The following is a 16,433-nucleotide window of genomic DNA, read 5'->3' as shown; positions in this document are numbered from 1 at the left end:
TCCCACCATAAGGATTGCTTTTACATGCAGTGTGAAGAGAGCTAATGATGTGTAGAAACTGGACCAAGTCTGAGGCCTTCATACAGCCAAAGCCCCTCATCAAAGTCAGCCACTGATGATAAGGCCTCGTGTTGGAAAGCTGAAGCGCCTCGTTCACATGCTAACTGTTTCCAGATGGCACATAAATCACTCATTCATTGGTTACGGGGTAGAGAGAAGAGAGCAGCGGGGGTCTGTCAAAAGCATTCTGCTCCTCTGACAAGGGCATTTCCTGTCTGCATTTGGGAGGATTAGGTGTGGGGGTGTGTGTGGGGGAGGGCCTGGTAGGGGGTTAGACAGAGTGAGTGACCAAAATGCACTTACTTCAAAAAAGTCTTGCATTTCACCAGACGTGAGACACTTGGGGGTCATAGAAAAGCTAAAAACAGACTTCTTTTCCTTCATTTGTTCCCCAATAGACACACACACACTGTTGCTAAACGTGGCGCTTTTGTGGTCTTAACATAAGCACAACAAGGCGAAACCACATGTGCATATTTTCCCTTCTTGTGTTAAGTTCTTGAGTGGGAGGACATTTTTGAGTAATCTTCTGTTCCCAATGAAGATTTATGTGATAAGTGAGATGAAATACTTGGGCCTCGTGGGAAGTTGCATCAAGGTAGGGACACTTTTTAAATAGAAAAGGTGTATAGACTGTTTTGTCACGTGACAATGAAAGTGCAAACAAAATGGGTCGTATTGTTAACGCTGCAACTAGTCCATCTGTTTTTTGTTTTTTTTTAAATATTCATCCATTTCTCCGTTTTCAATGCCACCTTTGATTACACAGGCTGATGGTCTGCCTGCTGGGCATTTTTGCCTGATGCCTCTCCACCTGTGCCATAGTCACATTTTGACAAAGTTTCACTTGAGCACTGGTAAATAGTAATTATTTTATTTGAACATGCATCAGATTACAATTGAGTGCATCGCATAATCAGTTCACAGTTCCACATGTCCAAAACGAGTAGGAAAAAGCAAAGCTTATTAAATCCTACGCCTCCATCTGGTAGTTTTACAATCAGTAACTGTTACATTTGTTCACTTCCTGCTTTCCTAATATAGTTTACAGGGGTTCTTTTTGTCACGTACCGAAGTACGAGGTGATATGACCATACAATGACATAATGGGTACCATAGTAAGTGTCAATATAGTGATATATATAGCACATCATGACTGGTTCAAGACTTATAAATAGATATGTAATTAGCCTTAAAAACAGCTGCTGTGTCAAATAAATTATCTTTGACTAATATTTTTCCTGTAGGTCTTAAAACATATCATTGTTTGAGTGTACGCCTGTCATATGGAACAGAAATCTGCAATTTATAACCTTGTTGCAAGAGTGCATGAGTTTTTGAGACAACAATTCAGTGTCCTGTGTATTGTAGATGGGGAATAGCCAGTGTGACCCTCCCTGCTTTCTCACAGCCAAATGATGACGTTGCAACTGTGCAGGTGTGCACATGTGTTTGTGTGCAGGTATCAGGTGACTGACATACACACCCAGCAGACAGGCCAGGACAGGCTGACTGTGCACAGGCAGGAACCGCACCTAGTTACAATAACTGGTTCCTTATTAGTCCTGAAATAATGACAAGACATTACACAACTACTCTGTAGAAAGTGCACGCATATATGTGTATTTTTACATTCTTTTGTGATCCCATTGTTGTTTACAGTGTTTCTTCAAATGGATTATACCCATATTCTGCAAATACAGTTAAATATTGATACCTGCAATGTAGTTAGTCATTTGTGTTTCACAATTAAGAGCTTGTTTCCCCATTCAGGCATAAATAAATGGGCCCTTGCAATGCTAACATGAGTGCAAATATGTTCAAATGTTTTTCAAAGCATAAAATAAAACAAATTTACCATAAAACGTAATTTAATTTAACATTTTTACATACGGTTCATACTCTATGTTGACTCTTGCAACTTGACATTGTTGTCCAATTATTTTTTTTTGCCCTAATTGCTATTGCATATATGCATGCCACACAATTATAGCATGTGATGGCTAAAAGTAAGGTGTAACTATAAGTTGAAAGTAAGGAATTGCATGCTTATTTTGCTGAGTAGGAAATCTAAATAAAAGCAAAAAAAATGCAAGATTCCTTCTTTATTGAATAACACGCTTTACTTGATTACGTCTCAACTTCTGGTATTCAATACATTTTTGTGTGTTTTGGTTAGTGTGCTAATAAAGTATTGATAAACTATAAGGAAGACGCGCATGCGTATATGTGTAAGCTCCGCCCACTTGTGTACGTCACAGACCCACAGGTGTCTCTACTCCGGTTTACTTCTGTGTTGATTCTTGAGGAGGCAACGTCAACAGTAACCTGTAGTCTCCACGCTGTCCTCACCGGAGCACCAGGACCATTAAAACACCAAAAAACCATTAAAAAGGAGTTCTTCTAGTGACTGTGGACGAAAAAGAAGAAGGAGTAGGGAGCTCCGTGACGTTGGTGGTAGCGAGCTGAAAGGGGAGAACGCGGAGAGGAGTCCGCCCAGGCGGCACTGAGCTCCGGCTTGCCGGCGGGATGGCAGCCGTGAAGGCTCTCCAGCAGTGGTGTCGTCTCCAGTGTGAAGGCTACCGAGATGTGTCTATCAACAACATGACCACGTCGTTCCGGGACGGGCTAGCTTTCTGTGCTCTCATCCACAAACACCGACCAGAACTCATGTAAGTGCGAGTTCCCTCTTTGTGTCACTAACTTTGATCACTTCATAACTTTATTTTGTAACATTGCATACATGATCAGCTGATGTGACAGGAAGCTGACGGATTTGTTAACCACACCAAGTTAACCACACAGCCACTAAAAGAGGCATGTTGACTGTACTTCAATAATTGATTCACACTTACTGTGCATGGATTTATTATATTATTTACACTTACAGTTTGGGTGTGGGGAGAGACAGTTGAACACAGTTCATTGGGTATACAAATGTACTATATTTATTGAGTTTTACCAAAACATTCAGCTTTTCAAAGATATGATGAAAGCAGATCAATCTTGATTGACATAGTCATCCTAATATTTTGGTTTCTTGGTTTCTATCTGTTGGATAGTTGGTGGGCTCGTTTAGATGTAGCTGGAGTAAAGTATTCTGCTTTAATGAAGCTATAACCAAGGACAATAGCAGTTTTTAGTCATTCTAATATTGTTTTTTGGCTATATATAGAGAGGGAGAGAGAAAACAAGGACACTACAAGAGTAAACTTGAAACGCAACCATCCATTTTCTATGGCATTTGACCTCACCGGCGTCATGGGGTTATACTGGTTCCCATCTCAGCTGACTTTGGGCGGGAGGCAGGGTAGCTCTGGACTGGACACATATGCCCAAAGAGAGATTAAAATAGTATCTTATGACATGACATCTCATGATTGCTAATAGTCACCAATGACGCAAAGATGAGATGTTGGCTGTTTTTTCTTTAAATATCTTTAGCTTCTCAGCATATCTTGACTGTATTGGATTAACATTAGGATCTGTATGCAACTTTGCAGTATGTCAACATGACAAACAAAGCACAATAATAAACATTAATAAAACCTCCAGCAGTGCAAGTGATCTAGTTGTCTTAGCCAGATTACATAATAACTTTATATAAATACTACATACATACATACATACAGCAATAACTTTTGAAGTGTTTTTGTTTCACAAATGTGATGTGCTCCTGCTTGCCTTTTGATATTTTATTGAGATACAGTTTTCCAAAGGCTTGTCCCAGCATCTCCCAGAAGTTGCTTATGTGCACCTAGCCAAACAACATTGCTTTGCTTCAGATATGCCAATGTAAATATTATGATAGTGCTACACCGGAAGTATTTATTCCACCATTGTCAGTATCATGAGGTGGTTGTGCATGACTCACTAAAGCACTTATATTTTTAAACCACTTTTTAAATGGACAAATCAGGAAGTTTATTCACAATTTCTGCTTTTTTTTTTCTTCTCTTGCAGTGATTTTGACTCCTTGAAGAAAGAAAATGTATTTGAGAACAACGATCTGGTATGTCAATGTTTACATTCTGTACTTGTGAGGTTTCCTTTTTTTTTTTTTGTCATGCCAGACTTCTCCCCTGGCTAAAAGAGTCCATCCATTTTCTATGCCGCTTATCTTCACTAGGGTTGTGGGCATGCTGGAGCCTATCCCAGCTGTCTTTTGGCGACAGGCGCGGTACACCCTGGACTGGTCGCCAACCAATCACAGGGCACATATAGACAAACAACCATTCACACTCACATTCATACCTATGGACAATTTGGAGTCACCAATTAACCTTTTGGAATGTGGGAGGAAACCCACACATGCACGGGGAGAACATGCAAACTCCACACAGAGATGCCCGAGCAAGGAATTGAACTCCTAGCTGTGTGGCCTGCGTGCTAACCACAGAGCCAGCGTGAAGCCTATGAAGCCTATGCGAAGGAATCAAATCAAAGCCCAGTAGACTGGCAAGAATCTGACCAAGCATGCTGTGCTGCATTTTCCACTGTACTCAATAAATGATGAGCATTCATTTAGAACAAGAGCCTTAGTTTTGAATGTCATTATTTTGTGATTACTAATTTTAAAATTTGAATTTGAATGGAATGAGTGAGATAGTGGAGGCCATTGTCAAGAAATTGTGTAAATTGTGTTTCAAGTGTCTGAAGCTTCCAGAGGCTGGTTGATCAGTATTTCTAACCTTAACCACTACCCCATGAAGACAGAAGAACAGTCCAAGCAACTCAGGGAAAAGGTTAAGAAGTACAATTCAGTGGATGGATTAAAAAAAAAATCCAAGGCATTAAGCATCCCCTGAAGTTTTTGGTTGGTGTGCTCATAAAGTATTGATAAACTATAAGGAAGACGGGTTCTTCACTGGTCAAAGTTTTAGGGGAGAGTTGCAATGAGAAAAATTGAGCTTTTTGGCCATCAGACAAGACGTTATGTTTGGCGGAAACCAAACACTGCACATCACCAAAAACACACCATCCCCACTGTGGAAGACTTATATAAAATACTATACATTTATTTATGTTTGATTCATTCTTTCTATACATTTAGTGTGACAAAAGAAATTAGTTTTAAGTCAAAGATTTGGGGGAAAACAAACAATTTTTACATTTCTATTATGTAAAGTGACCGTTAGCCTTTATAACTGGTGGGAGGAGCAATTACATTAATTATATAACATGTTTACAAGCATTGCCGAGTCAAGGCCCACCTCTTCCAAGGGTGCCGGTGGCAGTAAATGCTTGAGTATGTATCAGAGCACGCTAGTCAAACAATCTCGACGTTCACTGTCCAGTGTTTCCAAAGCATGGCACATAGCAAAATGTGAGTGTGGCCGAACCTATGTAAATTATCCAAGTAATAAATAGATTTATTCTGTGTGCCTTTTCTAGCTTAAACTTAGTGGTGGTGTTCAAAGACGCCTGAGAGAAGTACAAGGGTGCAACATCAGTGTTGGCTGCTCACGTGCATTCCTCACTTTTCTTCCTGGATCTTCATCAGCAGACTGTGGTGTTTTTCTCCTGTCCATGGCTTAAGAATTGCATGTGGAAAAACGTTCCATCCATCACAATCAGTTTTTACAGCTCATTAATGATTGTTGCATGCCCGCAGGTGCTTGTCTCTGCTTGCAAACACTACCCTAGAATTATTGTCAGTGTCAAAGGTGTTTGGGCACCTTTCTTTCATCTATCTCCAAAAGATGTTCTGTTCTAATTGCACATACATGCAGAAATTGTGAAGTTTAACTCTTTGGTGTGATTAATATGTATGGTTCTTTGCAGGCATTTAAGGTTGCTGAGGACAAGCTTGGAATCCCCGCACTCTTGGATGCGGAAGACATGGTGGCTCTCAAAGTCCCAGACCGCCTCAGCATCCTCACATACGTCTCCCAGTACTATAACTACTTTCACGGACGTTCCCCAAGTGAGCACCACTTCTGTCTCTCCCTTTGTCCCATCGTCCTGATCATTATTATCATCATGTGCTTGCAGTTGGCGGTGCAGCCGCCGTAAAGCGGCCTGCTGAGGTACCCGCTGGCGGGCCAGCTGGGAAGAAGAACCAGCCGGTGGTGTCTAAGGTGTTCAAGCAGGCAAATGCAAACAACCCTCCACCTTCTTCTGACGTCACACGGCCTCTTCCTCAACTGAGGCAAACAAGAATCACTGCACGGGTAAAAGTGTTTAAAATGTCTACACACTGTACAATTAATATAAAAGCACTCCTCTTGTCTTTTAGGAGTCCCCAGCAGAGAAATCCCAGCAGACAGGAACTTTGAGTAACAAGTGTGTGTCCTGCAACCAGCATGTTCACCTGGTGCAGCGACATCTAGTGGATGGGAAACTCTATCACAGGAACTGTGCAAAGTAAGTGTCACTACATATATTGTGAGTGTCCGATATGATGATAGTGTAATATTCCATAAAAAAAGAAATGGCAGGGATACCTGAAGTTAGTATTATTTTTTTGTTTGACATTACGAGTCGAGTTACATGACATTACATGTCGAGTAGTTAGCGCTCAGACCTCACAGCTAGGAGACCCGAGTTTAGTCCCACCCTCGGCCATCTCTGTGTGGAGTTTGCATGTTGTCCCCGTGCATGCGTGGGTTTTCTCCGGGTACTCCGGTTTCCTCCCACATTCCAAAAACATGCTAGGCTAATTGGCGACTCCAAATTGTCCATAGGTATGAATGTGAGTGTGAATGGTTGTTTGTCTATATGTGCCCTGTGATTGGCTGCCGACCAGTCCAGGGTGTACCCCGCCTCTCCCCTGAAGACAGCTGGGATAGGCTCCAGCACCCCCTGCGACCCTCGTGAGGATAAGCGGTAGAAAATGAATGAATTAATTAATGTATTAACCCACAATAATTACAATAGTACTACTACTACTAATAATAATAATAATAGTAATGATAATTGTTATTGAAAGTAATGATAATAATAGTATTGCTATGAATTATAATAACACAATCATGAATAATACATAATATATCCAATTCAGTGTGTTTCTACATCTCTAATAACCCTTAAGAGATCCTTAAATGTCATTTACACATTTGTCCCAAAAATATCAGTCCTTAAAAAATAATGTAAAAACTGTATATCTTTTAAAACCACTTCAGTCTGGATTATACATATCAAATACTAATTGTTTTGTTTTTTTAGTTTGTATTTATTTTTTTCCCATGCATTCATACAGACTTTTTTTACACATCAGTATCAAACATTAATACAGACACACGTATTTCATTGGCAAGACACTGTTGCTGGAATTGAAGGATTGCATTAATTAATGTTAAAACGTGGGCTCAATAATGGGGTGTTTTTTCACCCAGCATTGTTTGTGTAGCTTTGCTATTTTAGGCTATTTTAAAGAAACAGACCTGAAAGTTCTGCATTCAGGAATATTTGACATGTTCATTTAACAACAAGAACAAGAAAATGTAACTAGGATGTCAATTGTGGGTTAACATATCTGGGCTAATTTAAACTCACTCCTCTTTGATACAGCTTTTATTTTGCGTTGGTAATTATGTCCTATGTTTGTATGCGTTTTTATTAAGTGCAGATTTTTAAAAACATGGTCTCCTAGGTTACTGGCTCCTTCAAACACAACTACACTCCTAAGAGATGCTCCCTCCAGTGTCACTTCTGCAGTAGAGCTCACGAAAAGCAACACAGTGACCCCCACAGCTCCATCCAGACTGATTCCCTCATTGCAGGTCCAGAAACCAAGCACTCTCTCAGGCATCTCCATCATGTCTTCTTCACCTTCAAGTCTCACCACACCAGCAAAAGAGAGTAAGGCTCCCGTTTCCAAACCCTCATCTACCATCATTACACCTGCCCCCATCATCACTCGGCCTGTGGCTGCACCTCGGACCTCTACTACAGCGGCCAAGACCATCCAGTCCAAGCTCAAGTTCTTCCAGGCAGAAAGCAATGACAAAAAGCCTGTAGCCACGATAGTGGAAGCCCCAAGAGGCAAAAAATCTCCTGATCCCATCCAGGAAATCAAAGGAGGTCAGGATGTGCCTGGAGCTAAAAATCAAGCAAAGGTGGAGGAACACAAAGCAAAGAAGGCCGATGATGAAACGAACAGTAAAACGAAGGCTGCAGAAACCTCAAAGAAACTCTCAAAAGAGGAAAACAACAACAATAGTAAGCCGATGCCAAAGTCTGACCTGCCAAAGCAAACGAATGTGTAAGGATGCCAACATGCTTAACCACATAGAATACTTCCTCTTAACTAATACGCCTTTATCACCACTGCTTTAGAACCTCTCAGGTAGTCAAGAAGCCCATGGAAGAGGGAAGAGGGAGGGTGAGGCTCAAAGTCAACCCATCCATCCTGGCCGACTTGCAGCTTTCACCTTCAGAAGGGAGCCTATCCTCAGTCACCACCAGTGAGCCCAGAACCAGAACTCCAGACACAGGCTCCAAACCTCCCGGGGCATCACCCAACGCTTCAGGTGAGACGTAGGTTATGTCCACACGCACGCACACACGCACGTGTATGCATCCTTGCAGTATTTATTCTGGAAACTACTATCTTGGGCTTTTCTTTAACTTTACTTTTGTGGCTTTTGCAATTTAAGGTTATAGCAAAAATACTGTTGTTTGACATCATGCTGATTTTTTTAAATAGCATCTTTTGTGTAGACAGTACAGAAGAAGCTGTAGACACCCTTTTCAGATGGCCTAGTCAAATGCTCTCCGTGGCAACCGCTTGTCATTGTAACACTGATGTGTTTGTTTGTTTTCAGCATCAGCAGACAAGGACACGCCCGCAGAGTGGAGGTCAAGGCTTAAACCTATCTCCAAAGAAACAAAGTACGACTTGTTTTTACCTGAACCAAGGAGCCAATCTAATAAACCAATCAACATTAAACACTAAAAACACTAAAGTTCTCTTTTTTTTCTTCTGATGCAGAACTGCTGACTCAACCCAATCATCTGCTAAACTGAAGATGAACGACTCTGGAAACTCAAAGGTGTCTCTCTGGCCTTTAGTGGAGCCTTCTCATCCTCCTGACGTCTCTGTCACCTTCCCACCATCACAAGGTGAGCTCTACACTTTTATGGCTGAAATCAGAAACTCTTGCTTGAAGTTATTCAGCAAAGACATGCAGTATTTTTGTCGATTTTTGTTACAAAATGTATTCATATCCATTTGTTTTTATTCTAAGACGAGAAATGCTTCTATTCTTTATTTAATCACTGTTCCATTTTTTTTCTTTTGTCTTTTCCAGGCTTTTGTAACGGCAGAAGTGACCCCACAACAACAAAAACAAACGTCCTAAAGGTAAAATATCTTTCAGAGAAAAAAGTCAAAGATTCTGTGTCAGCGATTCTCAGTTGGCTGAGATGTTTTTAGTGGGTTGCGGGGTCTTTACCCAGCACCCTCTTTTGTGTTATTAACTTGGAACACAATGAGGTGCGTGTCATGTTCATGGGTGACGTGGTGAAGCTTGAGTGGGAAGGGAAGTACATCAAGTGTGGACTTGGAGAGTTCTCATTCAGATAAAATGTAGGTCGATAGATAAATAAGTTAATAACACAGTAAATGACAATGTATTGGATTATTGTGCCGGCTTCAATATATTAAAATAATTTTTGAAGTATCAAACTTGTTTTTTGTTGGCACACAGTGTTATTTTGCACTGCCTCAAATTAGTTATTAATTATTTTTTTTCATGAGGGACTGCTTGCAACAGGCTCTAAATTATTCAGCCAGCTTGTATTAAAGGTTCCTGTGCATATGTGTTACCTGCGGTGCAACTTGCATGCTCGACACAGGGAGAGGGCATGAGCTAACGCTTAGCGCCCTCTAGGCAGCAACATAACCATTGCAAACAGTCTTTTTACGTTTACAATGTAATTAATTAATGTAAATATCACATATTAAATATTTCAGAAGTTTACCTTCAAAAATTTCCACAATTTGGGTCACCACTTGTTATTGAAGGGTGATGGTGGGTCCTGCCGTCAAATTAGTTGAGAACCACTGCTGCATGTGACAGAAGAAACAGTGGTGTGCCTGTGTGGTTTGCCTCACATTATCCATCTTCTGCCGCATCTGCAGACAAAACCAGACTTCATCCCCAAAGAGGCCATCATGAAGGAGCTGCAGGAAATCGAAGATAACCTCAACCAGTTGGAGAAGAGAGGGGTGGAGCTGGAGACAAAGCTACGCCACAGTGAAGACGGTGACAAACACACATACTATATTTACGTGATCTATACATGCGACTAACTGCAAGTCTCTTTGTGTGTCAGAGGGGCAGGATGACTCTCTCATGGATGAGTTGATGGTGGAGTGGTTCAGCCTGATCAGAAACAAGCAGGTGGCCATGCGACGGGAGTCCGAGCTTGTCTACATGTGAGTACACGCCAGGCACTCGGGATGCTGTCGAGCTGAGCGATTAGTGAAACAGACTTTGGGCCAGAAGGTTCCCAGTGTCCCACCGGCTGCCATCACCCAGCGTGGTACATGGCACATAGTGAAGACACTTGGATAGATGCATCCATGATTTGTCCCTCAACAAATATTTATTCAGCAAATATTATCAAATTACAGAGAAAGTGTCTGACATTTTAGTATGTGGTATAGAAGAGAATTACTTGAAAAATTGTGGAAGTATATTGGTCAGATAAGTCAATTGCAGAATGAAATAATGCGGGTGCAGTCACACTTATTGGCCACAAGGGGGTCGTAGACTATTTCTTTTTTCTTTTTAATGCTTCTTTGTTACTTTGTGTATGCATATAGAGGGAAGACCCAGGACTTGGAGGAGCAGCAGCCCAGTGTTGAACAAGAGCTCAGGAAGCTGATGGATAAACCAGGTGAGGACTATTTTTTTTTTTTAAATATATGTAAATAATAAGAGACAAAAACATATATCTTGTCATCCTCAGAACATCTGAAGACAACGTGGGAGCGCAAGAGAGAAGAACAGCTGATGATCAAATTGGTGGAGATCGTCAATGACCGCAATGCTATTGTAGAAGGTCTGGATGAAGACAGGCTCAGGTTTGTTTGCACACTTGAAATTTTGTTTCTGCCTAGTCTCTACGCCATCCCCTCTGACACAATCTTGATCCTTTTATAGCTCTGCTTCGGGTTTAAGCGTAAACCTGTAATTTGCTCCTGAAGCACAAGGGGCAGTGTTTTTCAGAGTCAACTCTGTGAGCACCCGAGTGAATAATAGCAGTTAAAGACAGACAGGGAGTGTTAAATAAAATTATAAATAAATGCATAAGAATCACCTCTGCCCCTTGTCTCACCAAATACTGACACCGAGTGGCCAATACTACATTTACAATTAGAATGCATCCTCTGCCTAGGTCGTGTATTTCGTTTTTTTTAGCCATATTTATGCTTGAAAATGCTTAATTTAGGCCAAGCACAAGTACAGTTTGATGAAATATGAATGTTTTTCTAAGGTCAATGGCCAACACTGTCACAATCTTCAACCAATCTTCCACTTGTATTATTTTGTTAATTTGTGTATGCCCTGTACTTCTTGCAGAGAGGAAGAGGAAGATCAGGAGCTGAACAAGCTCATGATGACTTTCAGTGAGTATCTCCACACCACATGTCTACAAGCCGTCTTAGCTGCCCTTTTCCCCCCAGCATATTAGCAACAGCATATCACGGTGACAGCAGCTAAAAAGCTCATAGTGGATCCCTGCATATTTGCGATTCACTGTGAATTCGCTGATGTTTTTTTAATTTGTGGGGAAAACCCACCCATTTGCACTTTTTTTTCCAAAAATAGGCAGATTTTTTTTTCTGTAAACTCATCTGATTCATCATAGCTTGATAATAATGTATAAATATGTTATAATAAAGCACAAAATATTAGCATAATACATAACCGTACATTACATGTTGGTGTGATGTTTGAATGACTGAGGGCTGTTTGTACCTTGTACATCCTGCTGGTGGCGCCACATCCACAGGAAAGGAACAAGTCAATCACTTGCAAGTCTTTAGAAGCTAGTTTAAAGTGTCATCAATTCCATCATTCATTAGTAGTGACAGCATATGTATAGTTTACAATTTAAAATGCTTCAAAATGTGTGTGAGGGACACTTGTACTTTGTTATGCATTCAGCTTTTTATTTATAAGAGGGAGATGGGGGATGATCTTGGGGATAATGGTTATTGTAACTGAATGTTAAAAAATGTAAATAGAGCCTATTTTACTGCAAATGTTGGTCTCCAATTATAAAAGTCCTCAACCTCAAGATGGCAGGAAGGTTTGGTGGTGGAGGAGCGAGCCTACCATACACAGACGCAGCAACATAATGCAACTTAACAAATGCTCTTTATTCACTCATGGTCTCGGAATATAACCTCCACGAAGGCACTCTATTTTTCATCAATTTTAAGTAAGTATCGGAGGTCACACAATAGTGTATTGGAAGTGTCTTGTTCGAAATGTAGCTTGGATGCTGGAATTTAGTCAGCACTGCTAGGAAAACGTTGATTTGTGTGTCTGTAGCTTAGTGTGACTCCCAAGAAGAAAACTGCCATTGTCCATTGTAATAGAAGCCACATATCAGATATACGTAACATTAAGCTGCGGGCCAGGCTGTTGGCATAACTGTTGTGAGCTGCTGTACTTTTGAACATCAGCATCATGTTAGGTTAGCCTAAAGATAAACTAACAACAACAACATCAAACAGCTCCCCCGTCTCTAGCTGACTGACAGCAGAGCTTTATTTTAAGGCGAGCTGATCTTGCTACATATTGTGTGTCATGTGCCTAATGACCTCATGAAAATACAGAACCTAAAAGCAATCGGCTCTTCTCTCAAGAGTGGGTTTTCCTTCCCATTTAGTACACCATAATAGCAGTCCTTTGAAGGCACCTTATCAATCTTACATCACACACCGCTGTACATTTTCTCCCCATTATGTGTTTCCTAAATTTTTCGGTTGTAACGTATGACAGGTGTTTAAAAATATCATTTCTTTCAGGTGTTAAAAAAGACAAGAAGAAATCTTCCATGTCCAAATTCTTCACGTGGGCAAGCAAGAAGGAAGCGTGACAACTTTCAAACATGTTTGTTGCTATTCCTCTGGTGCCTTTCATGTCAGTCCACTCTACTACTTTTGTCAGTGGACAACTTAACGTGTGTGTGTGACGTACACACACACACACACACAGACAGTCCTGAAGGGTTAATGATACACCATGTAACTGGTGCTCCAGTTGTAAATTGCAATCTGCTTGCAGTCTTAATTTGTCTACTTAATGCATCCACATGTGCGTACACACACACACACACACACACAAGCAGGCATGTTGGTTGTAAACACTAATATGACGAATATGAGCGAAAGGAAATGCATATTTCCTATGTCTTAAAGCTGCTTCTTGTACTCGGGTCTGTTGTTGGGTCAGTTGGGTCACACACTGCAACTTGCCCTCCTGTCACGTCGTACTCGGGTGCGTCTAAGGCTCTTCAAAACCTAACTTGGGTGAAAGGATTCAAAGATGAAATGTTGGCTGACTGTAATGATCCATATTGGATCTGAATGAATTTAAAATACATGAAGGCTCTGGAGCTTCTTTTTTGTGTGCATGCAATTTAACAATTTAAGTTATGTTTTTCCTCCTGCTATAAAGCTGTAACTTATAGATTTTATCATTAAATGCTGAAAACTGACCTAAATGTTTAATGTTCTTTCTTTTAATTAAAATAATATTGTTGATTCATTGTTCATTAATTAAGAGGCAAACTAATTGAAAATAAAAAACACAAAATAACGAAATATTTGTATATTATATTCTCTACAGTGTTGCATTGAGATGCAACAGAATATTAGAAACTGGTCTCAGGACAATGCAATGCAGTTCGACACCGCTGTGGGCTAAAATCACAAGAAGCGACATATCGATAAATTTGTTTATCTCCAACCTAGAATTATTGTCCTTGTAAAGCTTGATTTTTTAAGTACAATTCTTGTGTTTTATCGCAGTAGAAATGTGCAGTTTTGAATAACAGGTTGCAGTAACGATTTCTCGCCACCATGTGGCAGCATTTGCCCTTTCTGTGATGAACCTGGCAGCTAATGACTTAGCATAGCACAAGACACGAGTTTAGCAATATTTATACTTTTGTAGCATTTTTATGTTGTTGTTTCTGTAAAAATAAAATGAGTAATAATTTAGGAAGCTGTTGATTACTGCTTTAAGTGCAACTCTGTGTTGTGTCTCTTTAACACTTAAGGTAGCAGCAGCGCTGGAAAAACCATCACAGGCCAGGAAACTCCACATGGACCCTTGGATGTCGCCCGTGGCAACCCCTTCACATGTGGTCTACACACACACACACACACACACACATTACACGCAGGAGAATCATTTGAGTATTTTTGCTTGATGTCTCACTCTTTGTGTTTTTCTAAGTGTGTGTGACATGAGGCGTCAAAGAGCGAGAATAGTCTGTGTGCTGAAGACACTTTAAGCTTCTTAAAAGATGCTGCTTTGTGTTGAGTGATGTGAATGGCAGAGAGGATTCATGCTTGATCAATCCCCAACATCATTTATCTGTGAGGATAAATATTTCTTCTCGCACTTACTCTGTAAAACACCATTAGAACTGAGAATGCATGGAATGCTGCTTGAATAAGTATTGCCATTTCTTAATGGTGTCTGTTCTAAAGAAAACAGAAGGGACAAATGCAAGTATGAAATCTAGCTATTTGAGTATGTTCATGTGTGATGATATACATGGCATATTATTTCAGTTGTGTATTTTATGTGATATTATTGACAAAAGAAGGTAAGTGAAAACATCTGATCAAAATGTTAAGACCTGTTGAAAAATTGCTTGAATTTTACACAGTTGGACCTTCAGGAGGTTCCAAGTAGTGATTCAAAATGGAAAAAGAAGAAATGGCAATGAGACAAAAAATGTTCTGAGTAAGCCATTGATGGCAAAGAAAGAGAAATAGGCTCTTCTTCAGCTGATTTAAAAGTTCAAGACCATAGCAAAAGCAAACAAATCGCAAATCAGGACTCGGTAATGAGTAGCTGCTCCATCATTGTTAATCACCTCAAAAATGGTTGAGGTATGTTTGATGCCAGTGTTTCCATGAGGTTTGTGGGAATGTTTTTTCCAGGTGGTGAAGATTGATTCACTGACGGAATCCACTGTGTGGAACTGATGTCCATGTTTGTAAACTTCCCTTGCCTTCCATCCTCAAATGTTCTCAATTAGATTTAGGTTAGGGGAACACGCAGGATGGTCCAAATTAATGAGGTTAGAAGTCCTAGAAGTTCTTTGTCTTGTTCATTGTGAACTGCAGCATTGTCCTGTTTAAAAAAAGAATGAGGAATGCCCCCCTGCAACATCTCCACATAGCCAGTTGCTGTTTGACGCCCCTGCACAACCTAAAGCTCCATTGTTCCATTGAAGGACAAAGCACCCCAGATAATGACGCCGCCACCTCCAATGTGCAGTGTGGAAAACATCTCACCTGGGATCTCCATGCTCGTAACGTTGGAAGCCATCAGGACGGTTACGGTTATATTTTTTTGCAAATTCCAAATGGCCAATTTGCGGCACGGCGGTCGAGTGGTTAGCGTGCAGACCTCACAGCTAGGAGACCAGGGTTCAATTCCACCCTCGGCCATCTCTGTGTGGAGTTTGCATGTTCTCCCCGTGCATGCGTGGGTTTTCTCCGGGTACTCCGGTTTCCTCCCACATTCCAAAAACATGCTAGGTTAATTGGCTACTCCAAATTGTCCATAGGTATGAATGTGAGTGTGAATGGTTGTTTGTCTATATGTGCCTTGTGATTGGCTGGCGACCAGTCCAGGGTGTACACCGCCTTTCGCCCAAAGACAGCTGGGATAGGCTCCAGCACCCCCGAATGAATAACTTTCATTTGGGCCGAGCATCATCCCGTGTCTTCAAATACAGCCAATCGGATCCTCCGCCTCAGGACTGGGAAAATGTTTTGGGTCTGAGATTTTTTGTTCCATAACCTTCGGGAACTTTTAATGAGTTAAATGACTTACTGCATCCAACCTGACCAAATGGCACGCTGCAATGGCCAATCTCACCACAATCAAAGAGAGCAAACTTTTTTGCCTTTGCCATCAAGAGATCATGACAGTGGGGAAATTCAAAAAGTCATGAAAATAATTGTTGATCTCCACAATAATCTGTGGATTTCCAGATGCTCATCTGTTCAAACAATTTGTTTGAAGTCTAAACAACATGGGAATGTCCAACCATCATACTGATCAGGAAGGTGATGTGTTCTGTGTCCCATAGATGAACACATTTTGGTCCAAAATCTGTGAATCAACCCCATAACCGAAGCTAAAGTCCACCAGTCGCTGTGC

The 16,433-nt window shown here is 40.8% G+C and overlaps 1 protein-coding gene across 1 annotated transcript; it reads left to right on the top strand.

The window, feature by feature from the left end:
• Positions 1-2,435: 2,435 nt before the first annotated feature.
• micall2b (mical-like 2b) lies at positions 2,436-13,738 on the top strand. The gene is made up of 16 exons (XM_058091283.2): positions 2,436-2,732; positions 4,024-4,072; positions 5,845-5,986; positions 6,055-6,233; positions 6,299-6,426; positions 7,655-8,266; positions 8,341-8,534; positions 8,829-8,895; positions 8,996-9,126; positions 9,315-9,367; positions 10,148-10,271; positions 10,342-10,444; positions 10,835-10,908; positions 10,981-11,095; positions 11,595-11,641; positions 13,052-13,738. The coding sequence occupies exons 1-16, from the start codon at positions 2,590-2,592 to the stop codon at positions 13,120-13,122; spliced, it is 2,232 nt and encodes a 743-aa protein (XP_057947266.2). The 5' UTR covers positions 2,436-2,589; the 3' UTR covers positions 13,123-13,738.
• Positions 13,739-16,433: the final 2,695 nt, after the last annotated feature.

Source organism: Doryrhamphus excisus, linkage group LG9, assembly GCF_037039965.1.
Source record: "Doryrhamphus excisus strain RoL-2023G ecotype Guam linkage group LG9, RoL_Dexc_Guam_v1.1, whole genome shotgun sequence".
Lineage (NCBI taxonomy): Eukaryota > Metazoa > Chordata > Actinopteri > Syngnathiformes > Syngnathidae > Doryrhamphus > Doryrhamphus excisus.
This window is presented reverse-complemented; position numbering and strand designations above follow the sequence as displayed.